Raw genomic sequence first — 13,097 nt, 5'->3', positions numbered from 1 at the left:
ATAATGACAATTAAATATTGTGTATTTCATAAATACTACTGGCAGACAAGTTAAATCCTCTGAATGCGCTGTTAAAGTTTTAAATGGTTTATCTATTATAAATACCATTTTGCACACATATATATGCTGACCATTTAACACATAGCGACAATCAAAGGGAACATTCCTCCTTTGTACGCTTTGTCTCAGAACTTACATAACGTTTTTGTCCTTTGTGGGAAACTGGAGCTCATCACATGCTCTGTTAAATACTTCTCATAGGGTTTGGCTCTGAGGAAATTCCATTCCCTCTGTAGGGAGGCACATTTCTACCTGTCTTGGCAGCAGCAGTGAACCCTGGGGAAAATTACTCTATAAACAATTACCAGCTTTGAAAAGTGCCCTCTGTTTCACTAATTTCTATTGTGTCTATGCTAATGGAAGAAACGTCCCACTCAGGGGAAGATTTTTACATGCAGTAAAATTCCTCTCCTCTTGCTGCTCAAGAATAGTTTTTTTAAATGACATTTTACACAATATTTAAGCATGAATCCAATCGCACTGCCTTATGAATGCAATGTAAAATGGAATCCCTAGAGGCAATTTAATATAGGGTCTATTGGAGCTTAAAAGCACACCTTAACGAAAATGTCCCTTTTTTCTTGTCACAAAGTGTAACGAGATTGAAAAAAAAAAAAATTATTTTTATTGAATATTGATGGAGCAACATAATTAGTGGTGAAAAGAAAAAATAACAGAAGGTTGTTTTGATTAAAAATCCTTTTTTCCCCCTTTTATCTTTTTTAAAAGGTGGCGAGAGAGCCTTTTACCCCACACTTGTTCATTTCAATTACATTTGGCATTTCATAACATCTATAAAATTGTGATTGGATCTGTCAGTGTAAGCCCACTTTGAATTTTTTTTAATAATAAATCTATTCACCCTTTTAGTTCCTGCAACAGGGGAGCTTTTTTTTACCCCAAATAATATCTTTTCACATATTGTACATTTATTAAAAACTTTTGATTTAATAACTGATTCAAAACTGAACATGATAAATAAGTATTTTATCTTTAAACAAATGTGATAATTTCAGGGATTCTCATAAATTTGCAACATTATAAAAATGATTAAATATTAGATCAAATGTCCTCAAAATCAAACTTAGACATTGTGTGCAATGATCTCATAGATCAGGAATATTTTTCAGTGTATAGTGACAAACAGGTGTTAAGGAAAGTACTGTGGTAGTTTTTGCTGCTGTTTAGTGTTTTGGGAGAAAATAAAATCAAAAGTGCATTTAGCCCTGTTGAACCCTACATGCTGTCATATATAATTTTTTGAACTGAGGTCACTCGAGTCAATTCAGTGAAATAGTTAATAGTTGTGTGTGAGAGTTCAAACAGATGAATAAACCATTCAGTGAAAGGATTTTCGCATCAACTCCTTGCTGTGTTGGAGTCAACAGGATACTCCCTCAACACACAAGGATTCCTGCTAACAGTCACGCCACCACGTTATTATTTTTTTTATTTTTTTGAATAGTCAGAGATGTATGTCTTAAGTGTGTACAGAGCAAATACAGCCCATTTCAATTCACTTAACTTCTGTTTACTTATTTCAAATGTTAAAAGGAGCAGCCATTGCAGTTATCACCCACAAGTGTCACATTATTGAAGAATGCAAGGTAAGTTTACATGAAATTAGTCAGCTATTTACACACTCATTTAGGTTGGGCAGGGGAAGGGAGGAATACATTTAAACTTCCTTATCAGTTACTGGAAACTTGTTTAATATCACATGGATTGTGCAGATTCTAACTAACATCGACCAGAGGCAATCTCTTGGGGTTGCCTCAAAGGGACTTTAAAAGGAACAGTTCACGCAAAATGTAAATTCTATTATCATCAAAATTCTACTCACCCTTATGTTGTTCCAAACCTGTAGAACTTCCCTTCTTCCATAGAACACAAAAGATATAGGCAGAATGTTAGCCAAGAATTGATGCAATGAAAGTGAATGGTGACTGAGACCTACATTCTGCCTAATATCTCCATATATGTTGGTGAACATGACAGTGAGTAACTGATGACATAAGTTTTGGACGATCTGTTTATTTATTAAATAATGATGGTTTGGGGGACATAAGTATCTCTGAATCCCCATGCAGATTATCACTGAGAAATAAAGTGTTTAAAGTATGAAAAGTTACATGTGAGAAGATCCTGTGATCTAGGCACGAGGAACACATTGGGAATAAACACAATTTTGCTTTGGGACTCTTGGTTCCAGCCAGGTCTGGTTTATGTTATTCATTCTTAGTGATGATTCTCCACTCTCTGAGCTCTTAATGCACTCATTGCCATATTTCAAAATATTTTCTGGTCCACTGCCAGAATTTTACCGCAGTGCTATATACTCTCAGAAAAAAAGGTACAGTTTAAGGTACAAGGGCCATTGCTGGGGTGGTACCCTCAAGAGGACATTTTTTGTTCCTCTAGTTGAAATTTATAACTCATTGTGGGTACTTAATTGAGATCCTAATGACCTGTTTTGTACCTTTAAAGGTACATTTATGTTTTGGTCCTTTGGGAGCAAAAAAACATACATTTTTGTCTCCTTAAAGTTGCACTCAGTAATTTTTAACTCATTAAAAAAGTTTAACTTCTAAATACATGAATTGTAGTTTTGCAATATATGTAGGAAACCATGATCACTTACATGACATGAAGACATCAGCCATATCAGTAACCTTATAAAAGCTGTTTTATTCTACATGGAGAGGCACATGGGGGCTGCCAGCTGAATACTACTCGCTTAATCTCAGTAAACATCCTGTTATTTGACATTTTCACTCACTGATTAAAGTAATCATGGCTGACTGTGAATACTATATTTCTACAATGGCATCTGAAACTGTAAACTATTGATTTTAAATGATGCTGCATCCAAGCTGCTAGGTGTCAGTGTAAGTCCAAGATGACACAAAGACAAAAGTTACTGAGTGCACCTTTAAGGGTACAAATATGTACCCAAAACAATGGTCCACCTCAGTGATGGCTTTGTACCTTAAACGGTTCCTTTATTTGTTGAGAGTGTATGTACTTTCTTTCCAGGATCTACTATACAAGTTGATTTAATCAGAAGCTAACTAGTGTTCTCCATGGACTGTTTAGATCTTCTGATTTGGAGGACATTATGTCTGTAACAGACTGACAGTGTTTTTCCTCTTTTACAGTTCAGCTATTTCATAATCATCATAATTCATGCCTGAAGAACAGTTCATCCTCTGTGCCTCTTCACAGACATTAAATGTCCTCTAATTATGCATGAACTCAGAACACTATCATGTGCACTGTTTTTAGTTACTTTGAGTTATTATTAACTAACAATTAGCTTAACTGAGCTGATGGATCATTGTTTTAATGACATTTTTGAGGTTGTTACAACAAGATTCATTGATACAAATAGAAAGTTCTTCAACAGAATATCTGTTTTGTTTTTGACACATTGAATAATTGAAATAATTAATGGAGAAGGTAAGTCAAACTTGCTAATTAATGCAAAACTATTCTCATTCCACACAAACCAAAGGCAAAAAACACTCTTTACATGTCATTGCCATTGCCTTGTCCTTGTGTTCTTCACAGGAAAGGGGCAAAGATTTCAAGGCTAAAGCATAAGCCCAATAATATTAACTATACAAAAATGAAATTATAAGATTCTATTAAAAACATTAAAAAGAGTGAAAGAGGAGTGCAAAAAGAAATTAATACATTGAAGATATAGCTAATAGGTGCAGTATTAGGTGTATTTTTTTTTTTTTTTTTTTTTAGGAAATGTATTAAAATGTTTAATAATAATAAAACAAATGTCAAAGAATAACGTATAGCTAGAAAGAACTCAAATCAGCTACACTACAGTATTACGTTGATAATATTATCACAAAGCTCCCTCTTGTGGTTTAAACACTCCTCTGAAGATCACTCACTAAGAACTACAACTACCAGAACGCCATTCAGTGTGATGTGTTGCCATAGCAACCATAACCAAGCGCTGCACCTCACTCTGGAGTCCAAGAACTTTTTGCTGTTCGACAAGGTGAAAGTCCAATAATGTATGCACACCTGATAGAAAATCGCTTTTAAACTTAACAAAGACCAGTGAAATGTCTTTCAACACTGGACCGGTTGAAAGCAGCAGGTTCTCCTGGTAAGTGGCACATTTTTATTTTAGAATCAGCTGACACTAAGAAAAAAGTGTAATTAGTTTAATTTATTTATTTTTTATTATTATTTTTATTTTGTATTGTGTACTTGCTTTTTTTGTTTTTGTTTTAATAGAGGCCTACTTCACATTGTTACTGATGCTAGTCAGATAAAGCCTGAGGAAAAAAAGTACCATGATATTAACCCCCCCCCCCCGAATTTGAAAATAACCATTAAGTGCCATAAGATAAAATAGGCCCAATATGGTATTGCTATCTAATATCGGTCATTCCTGTTACACTCAAAAACTTGTAATTGATATTTAGACATATAAGAGGTAACTGTACTATAAAAACATACTGTACACTTCAGAACTCAAAACTTCCTCCTCAGTCTAAAAAGAGCATTTAGTAGTTACCACCCTGCTGAAACATCTCGTTTTGAAATCAGTCTGCTCGTGACATCACGAAACATTGCTCATTTGTATTTACACATCCCACAACATGCGTCATCGCACCCTTGGCCCCGCCCAGGCGCTCAGTTCGAGAAATCAGGATAGACAGACCTAGTGTGGCCAACTATTCCTGAACACCAAAGGGGACTCATCTGGACTATTTTGAATTATTTTTGTATATAAACAAAAACCCTGAACTACACAGACTCTTTGACCACTGTCATGTATCTCACCTCTTTTAAAAGAACTCTTAAAGGGAGAAGCAGTTCACTTTCATTCCTGCCTCTTGTCGTTTTGAGCACAAATGCGTCATGGACATGTTCTTTCCCACATCTGCGCTGTTTTTAATTGCTGGTGTATGTAAACATGCACTAGGACATATTTGACTGTTTTGGTGTGTTTCTGGCATTTTGCACCTATGTGTGTTCAACATTTCACCGTTCTTTGGACTATGAGGTATTCGGGTTTTTTTGCGGCTCATGTCAGCGTCAATTGTTTGTGAAGCAGCCATAAAACGATTCAAGCTTTGCCAACGAACTGTTATTGAAGGATGGGGCAGTTAAAAACACTTGAACCCCATGTAAAACAGTAAGTAAACCATTTCATTTATGAATATTTCAAATGTCATGACTGTTTGATAGTTATGGTGCTAAGTGTTAACAGTTGTGCTTGATATGAACAGTTATTTATTTATATTTGGATCCAGTGTGTTGGATGTGCATTATGTGTATACCCTGAAATTTAGATTTATAATGTTGTGAAGCTTGTTCATTCTCTTCCGATTGAGTTTCAAATATGGCTGAATTTGAGGGGCTGCATGATATTAGCCAATCATAACAGTGGGCGTGATTTACATTGAAGTTTTAAGGAGGCGCTTAAAACTTTAAGAGAAAACCGAGTGTTTCAGACAGAGGGCCAAAAACAGGGTGGAAATGGTCACATATTACTTTATTATGACTGTTTTGGTGCAAAAAAACATTAAGGGTCCTATTTACTTAAGGGGCCATTTACACGCCAAAGTTTTCAACTAAAAACTGAAAACTTTTTATGCGTTTTGGCTGTTCGACAACAGCGTTTTGGGGCCTGTGAAAATGGGTTTCAAAGTGCAAGTTTTTGAAAACGATGCCGTTATCGTCTCCGTGTAAACATACAAAAACGCGAATTTGTGAAACGATGACGTCATGCGTATTACATGTTATATAAAGAATGATGGATTGATAGGCATCAATTTGAGATGTATAATTATCAATATGAACACTGGTGTCTGTGCAAATAACAATAATCAACCATTTATTCATTTGGAGTGTTTTGTATGAAGTGTGAACATTGTACAGTAGGCAGAACCTGCAATTTGAAAATCTTGAAATTAATGTATGGATTCAGATGGGAACAAATTATTTGTATTTTAAATGTTATTTACTTAATTTTATTTGATGTACCTTTATCCTGCAATTCATTCACCCACCGCTTATGTATATAGCCTATAGACAGAGATGTGATGCCATGTTCATTATTCAATGATATGCTTAGAATATGAAAACATGAGGCAGTGAAAATGCATGTTAGATCCAGTGTACACAAGACCTCTCTCTCCGTCAGAAGATATCCATATATCAGAGTTCTGTCTGATATCCAAAACCAGTCAACATCAAAAGCTTATGTTAACTTACTCTCCTACCAGCCCAAGAGTCAGCAGGGGTAATACAGAAGGCAGGAGACGAGGTGATGGTAAAAATGAGCAGAGTTTATTGAATAATCTTGAGAGTTCAGTCTATAAGCATGCGTGCGAGTACTTCAAAACAACGCGCGAGACATTCAAAACTACAATGGCGGACTACAGGACTGTGTTTGTGCTGCTCAAGATTTTGAGTTTATTGATGGTTCTCCAGTGAAGTAATTGTAGTAATAAAGAAACCTCATCGTCCGTCCAGACAAATTTCACCATCTTCATTTTTTGTATTCACCGCTCTGTGGAAGAATGCTTATGTGTGCAGGCACGTAGTGTTTCTTTACAAAATGACATCGCCAACTACTGGCCTGGCATGCATAATACAGCGTTTTTAGTCGTTTTCGCGGATCTGTGTGAACGGGGATTGTTTTGACAACGTTGTTGTCTATATGTGAAACTTTTCAAAAAGCAAAGGAAAACTTTTCCGTTTGTAGTACATCGTTGTCGTGTAAACGTACCCTTACATTATCAGTGGACCTCAGGGAAGATCAAATTATAAAAGAAGAGCATTTCATGAACCCATTAATTTGCTTGTAAAATCTCTGCCAAATTCAATTAAGGGTAACGACTTTATTTTTAGTGTATGCAGAACATTTTGTTCTTGTCCATCATAATTGTCTTAACATATTGGATAACATATTAAAGCTACACTATGTAACTTTTGGCCCTCTAGCGGTTACAAAATAAAACTGCATGTGTCTTGCGGAAGAACATTGTTTTGGTTGTGCTTCGGCTCTGCTCCTCTGCGTGGATGAATATGGTTCGAAGCACCTGTGTACACATAGTTACAGGACATCTTATCAGAGCAATGAACAAACAACTAACGAAAGAAAGGAAAAGACAGATATCTGAAAACATGTCATCTGAGCAGATAAGTGCCATATCTTATGCTGTTGTTTTGACATTGATGTTTTGAAATAAATGACATTACAAAAGTTAGGCAACGTTTGTAAACATTAGACACAATGATTGCTAGTCTGATAAGGTCAAACATTGTAAAGTTTTTATAACTGCAGGATATTCTGGCCAAATAGACCACGATAGATTGTCATTGTTACCAACCAGTGGTCAACATAATTTCAAGATTTCAAGGTTTTTATTACGGACTCTGTCACTTTCCCTTTTTGCTTGTAGACTCTGCTCTGTTCGTGGTTTCTTTGTTTTAACAACCGGTGATTCCCCGGAGGTTTGCCGTTTTTAATGATCCATGGTCAATTTTTCTGGTTCGTTGTGACAACAAACTTTCAGCTTCAGCTGCTCCCACACGTGCGCTACAGTAGCCGGATCTTATTTTCTCTGTGTACGGATATGACTTGAACACGCACGGGCAAATGACGTATGTATGCGATTATTATAGGTTTGTCAAAGTTTATTTGGGTAAAGACATGGTTTGGAAGATGGATTTTTGTTGCACTCTCATTAATAACATTTTGTTATTTTTTTACCAAAAAAAGTTACATAGTATAGCTTTAAAGTAACAATTTTCAAAGGTTGAATTTGTGTTAGTTTTCTTTATTTAATGAACATAGGGAGAAATAATTTAAATAATTTCACTACTTTTTTGCCACATCCGTAGGCACTATGCACCAACTATATTTACAAACATGAAACATTCCAGGTGTTTCTTCATTTTTCCCTTTCCCTAATTAAAATGTTCAAATTGTTAATCGGTTCCTCAATGACATCATCATCCAAGAAGTGATATCATTTTTGATAAGAAAACAACAGCAAAAACTGAGTTCAGTGAAGTTTTGTGTGGTTTGTCTCACTCTAAAACATTCAAACATGTTTGATAAAATTACAGAAATTAAATTATACAAATTTCAAAAGTTCCTTAAAAAGATCAAAATGAACTTAAAGTTGACAACCTCTTGTAGGTTAACTCTCCCTCCCTGAGCAATAGCTAACTTGATCTTAATCCTTTTAGGTGTTCTGTCAATTTACAAGTAAATGTGTAAATAATCAAGTTATAATTACTAAAGTGCCAGAGTCTGACCAGAGCACACTGTATTTCTGAAAGTCCAGGTAAATACCCTTTTATATCAAATTCCTTAAATTTCAGGCATATTATTATTTTTTAAGTTATAAAGCAAAAAATGTACTGCATAACAGGAATGACTCATAACCATCACTGTACCATCATGGTACTGCCACAGTATTAAGGTGGACATGCATTCACAATAGTGCATCATTACCACAATCCTTTACTTTGTCTTCAGGTATAAGGAAAGGCTACAGACCAAATATCTAAGGGATTTAAGCAAAAAACAACAGTTATCTGGGGCATTAGATGGTCGTAGATGGCGTTTTCTGTCTCCTGGACTGGATGATTTTAGAGATGGTTATCCGACTGTCCATAAAGCACTCTTCACCCAGTGTAAGTGTGGAACCTCCCCTGCAGTCTTTGGGATGCCAAAGCACGCTTGTTCAGTGAAGATACCGCTGAAGAAATTGAGTAAAGATCAAGCATGTTACTCGAAGCAGAATCCACAATGTCAAGCCCAGCGTGAGTTCATTGATGCTGTGGAGTACAAACTGAAACAACACCCTCTGGCAATCTACCCACATCTGGAGAGTGGAATGACACCAGAGGTAACCAATTGTTCATTTTGTCAACATGATTATGTGATAGTTTTATTTACCACATGTAAATACACTTCAGATCACTGCTGTACTGAATGTGTTTTTTTTAATAGCATTTTTAACACACCCTACAACCTGACAGATTTTACTGAAAAATGTGGCCTGAGAATTAACACTTGTCTGAATTCCTCATTTGTAAGTCGATTTTGATTGATGCCTCTTTGGTAAATGTCTCTATGACAGCTGTAGGCTCTGTAAACCGATTTCACTGAGAGATCAGTCTTCTGTAAACCGAAAAAATAATCCATCCGTGGCTTGCACATGTTAGCCATCAAAACTCGGAGGCGGCTCTCTGCCGGTTCTGTTTGGGAAAGGACCACCTGTTTGTCCAAAAAAAGAAATGAAATCCATTTGGAAGCAATCATTTTTTATGTAATGTCGTTTTTTGGTGCGGAAACTGCTTACTGCAGCTTTAAATGTAGGAGCTGATCAGTGTTGAGTGTAGTCTGATTACAAAGTGTAACTTACTGTAATCTGATTCATTTTTAGTCTAAAAGTAGTGTAACATTACATTTTAAATTCTAGTAATCAGATTACAGTTACTGCCTTTCAGTTAAAAGTATTAAGTACATTACTTGTGTTACACATTTCTAAAATAGTAGCCTATTATTTATGTAGAATTTAAAAGATAAACAGTGCTGGGTAGTAACATAATACATGTAATCTGGATTACAAAAATGTAGTAGCCCACTTGCAATTAGACTGAAATACTCATAATCAGATTACAGTTACTTTTTATGGATTGCATGATAACATTAATCAGGCAACGGCAGTAAATTGTTCATAGCCATTTCATTTACACAAAAACATTACTGCAATGTAACTCTGCCTTTTAAAATGTAATATCCTATCCACTGAAAGTTATTTGAGCAGGTGTTGTCAGTTCTGGACCCTGATATGTGTGTGAATGGAGAATTGGCCACAACATTTCCAACAAAGGAAATAGAGCACCTGGAGGAGCGCAGACCCCAATGTGAAATGTCAGCTCCAGACTTCCTCAGAGAGACTGCAAAACCATCCATCACCATCAAGTGAATTTCCTGTCTTACTATCTCCGTTTGTGTACATGTTTCTGGTTTTGGTCCAAGTCTCAGAGCACATTTTTAGGTTAAAAATAGTATTAAAACATTTTTTAATCAATGTTTGGGTGAGCAAAGTACATGTTATGCATATATTAAAATACCATTCCGAAAATAACTTTTCCTACTGTACATTTCCCAAGGTCTCAAAAGGGGACATTTAAAGAGACCAGGCCAACAAATCCCTATAAATGGAAGGAACCTAGAGATCAGATGGCCAATGTTAAACACCTGCACTCTCTATCTCAAGAAGATGACAAGCTGATGATTACCAGGCCCTTCTGCAAATGGATGACTTCACTGGTAATATTTTCTTGTTGTAATTTTAAGACTGTTAGGTATTGAGCATAAGAGTTTATTTAACCTCTGACTATTATCTAAGGGTGGAGAGACCAATGATCTGACAGAGTCAACCATCTTGGACTTGTTTAAGAGTGACTATGAGAAGAAAACCTTCTTGGCCTTCCCTATTAACAATACGGATCCTTATAAAACTCCAGCAAAACTCTACAGCTCTGTAGAGGAGCATCATAAAGACCAGTCTCTTGAAACATGCTTCAAAGAGTTGAACAAGGTTGGTAATATTGTTTCTGTTCCAACCACACTGCAGAAATAATTTACAGTAGAAAACCTACTAAACTATCTGTAATGCTGTGCTGGATGTTGCATGTATAAAGTTACAGTATACTCTATGTCCTGGATTTTTTATTTGTTTACGCAAAATTGCGTAGTGCAGATGTGTCCTTTATTAACAAGTCTATACTTGTCCAACAGGCCGATAGACCAAACAGACCCCAGACTTCCAAAACATGGAAGAAGAGGGTTACAAATGTTCCTCTGAGAACCCCATCTGATATCTCAGAAAGTGTGGACATTGAAGAACAACTGAGTGAGCAGGTGAGTTTGAACACAGCTACTGGTTATAAAACAAGCAGATAATGTGACAGCTGATGATGAGATGAACCACTCTAATCTGTATTTAGTTGCTGGAGTTACATTCATATTTTCCCTGTCATCTAGGATAAGGAGCTGAAGCAAATTCACATCATGCAGGCATTCAGGGAGTTCATTATCAGCAAGGGACGGAGAATGCCAAGGGTAATTGTATTCACTCCCGAACAAAACTACAGAAACAGCAGAATAGTTCTTGATTCAAGTAATATAAATACAGAATTTTATGTAAAGTTATTTTGTGTATGTTCTCGTGTGCAGTTTCTCAGTGCTGTCTTCTCTGACGAGGAACAGGATCAGAGGTTTAGACACTACAAGCACTATATCAACACCTAAAAGGAGAGCCTTCCATTAAACTGAGTAATATTCTCTTATGGTGTTGTTACATTGTACTTCAACATTAATGCATCATCTACAGGGTGAAAATCTCATGACTGCAAATTTTCAAGCTTTAAGGAATGTTTTACCATCAAACCAAATTTTTATTTTCTTTATTGATCCCGTCACACTAAATATGTGTGTAGAGTTTCCACTAGAGCATATTTGGGATGTTACATAGTTTTCTTCAATCATTCATAACATTTTCTATGAAAACACACATTTTGTTCTCAGCATCTTTGTAGGAATTGCAAGGGCTTTCTAAGATTTTTATTGGTAAGTAGCCTAAAGTAGATTCTCAGCCTCAGATGGCACATCCACGGAGCGCCCACAGTTAACCATTCGATATAGTCTGATTGGCAAGTTTGATGGAAATTTTGCTTTTTGAAACTATCTGATATCGGTAAAAAAAGATGCTGATAGCTGTCAATAGTTTTATTGATTTATTATTCCTTTGTGTTCCCCTGTGGAATGGCTTGATTCTACAGTATAACATCGGCCTCTAGAGGTGAAATAAAAACAATCACTGATACTGTACCTCGTGGGGATTTGCTGTTTCTGAATCTTTCATCATTGACAATATTCGTCCATATTTTATTCTCACTATCCTCAGATAATCAAGTGTTCTATATTCAAGCGAGGGCATGCAAAAAAAAAAAAAGTGATTTTGTATATGGAAATGTACTCTGTCAGCACATACATCTTGTCTCCAACTTCATCTCTTGTGAATTATAATTAACCTTATTCCTCATTAAACCTCATCATATAGGCTATAAAAAGCTTCATTTGGTAAAAACTTAAATATAGTGTCTAAACAGAGCTAAGTCTCTGTCATTTCAAAATAAGAGTCCTCGTTGTACTTCGATTTTGTTTATAGTTAAAAGTCCCACGTTACACACCAAATCTTCATTTTTTGAAGTTATTATTGGGATTTTGGTTGATCAATAAACTACATCTGGGATTTCATTCATTTTGGACTCCATGTCTGTGCCTGTCATAGTAAGGAAAGACAAATAATTTTTTTAAAGTCCCTTAAGTGGCTTGACAGACGCATTTCTCAGTGTTAGCGGTTGAGTTATTATAAAATAATTATAACATATTTCTTCAATCACATGTATAAAGAATCAGCTTAGTATTGTTAGCATTGTCGTTATTATTACTTGTCTTGTATCCTCAATACGATTATTTGAAATTACAACTGCACTACACAATGTGAAACTGAACTTGAAATGTTTGCAGTCAGAAGTAAAATATTATAAGGTTAAACAAATGTCTATGGACAACAAAATGCTGTCATTAGTCATTCAGATAGGCCCACTACTCGACTGGCCCACTGGGAAATGTCACGGTGCTCCCGATGGCCAGTCCATGCCTGTTCATCCCTATGCCCTTTTCCCTTCAAAGATAATTACCCTCCACTGTGAGGGCTTCAGAGGGCTGAAAGATAATAATGGTCATTCACAACTCACTTTTCAAGTGATTTTTATTGGCAGTTCTGTTTGGTAAGACCCGACAGGATGGATTGTTTGAAGTGCCCTGACAAGGCATCATCAGCCCGGGTTAGAACACAAACATGTGTGCCGATCAGATGTAGGGGGAGGGTGCATTCTCATTCTAGAAAGTATTTGATTGGACAAGGTTTCTCATCCATTATGTGGCATCATGATTTTGCCTG

General features: G+C 36.0%; 1 protein-coding gene across 2 annotated transcripts; it reads left to right on the top strand.

The window, feature by feature from the left end:
* The first annotated feature begins 1,550 nt into the window (after nucleotides 1-1,550).
* Nucleotides 1,551-12,521, top strand: zgc:158260 (uncharacterized protein LOC571389 homolog). 2 transcript variants are annotated; one of them, XM_051681178.1, is made up of 8 exons: nucleotides 1,551-1,667; nucleotides 8,591-8,963; nucleotides 9,876-10,045; nucleotides 10,237-10,396; nucleotides 10,476-10,667; nucleotides 10,868-10,990; nucleotides 11,114-11,191; nucleotides 11,306-12,521. In XM_051681178.1, the coding sequence occupies exons 2-8, from the start codon at nucleotides 8,781-8,783 to the stop codon at nucleotides 11,378-11,380; spliced, it is 981 nt and encodes a 326-aa protein (XP_051537138.1). In that variant the 5' UTR covers nucleotides 1,551-1,667; nucleotides 8,591-8,780; the 3' UTR covers nucleotides 11,381-12,521. The 2 variants fall into 2 exon arrangements, with proteins under 2 accessions (XP_051537138.1, XP_051537128.1); XM_051681168.1 differs by lacking the exon at nucleotides 1,551-1,667 and adding an exon at nucleotides 4,112-4,192.
* Nucleotides 12,522-13,097: the final 576 nt, after the last annotated feature.

The sequence above is a fragment of the Myxocyprinus asiaticus genome, chromosome 3, assembly GCF_019703515.2.
Source record: "Myxocyprinus asiaticus isolate MX2 ecotype Aquarium Trade chromosome 3, UBuf_Myxa_2, whole genome shotgun sequence".
Taxonomy (NCBI): domain Eukaryota; kingdom Metazoa; phylum Chordata; class Actinopteri; order Cypriniformes; family Catostomidae; genus Myxocyprinus; species Myxocyprinus asiaticus.
The sequence above is the reverse complement of the archived record's forward strand: the minus strand, read 5'-3'. Positions and strand labels throughout refer to the sequence as shown.

What these genes read in the sequence shown, in the direction of transcription:
- zgc:158260 (XM_051681168.1), top strand. Translation starts at nt 4,149, where the DNA reads ATGTCTTTCAACACTGGACCGGTTGAAAGCAGCAGGTTCTCCTG. An exon ending in AGAGTGGAATGACACCAGAG is followed by an intron (nt 8,964 to 9,875) that starts GTAACCAATTGT and finishes ATCCACTGAAAG; the next exon opens with TTATTTGAGCAGGTGTTGTC. An exon ending in GCAAATGGATGACTTCACTG is followed by an intron (nt 10,397 to 10,475) that starts GTAATATTTTCT and finishes CTATTATCTAAG; the next exon opens with GGTGGAGAGACCAATGATCT.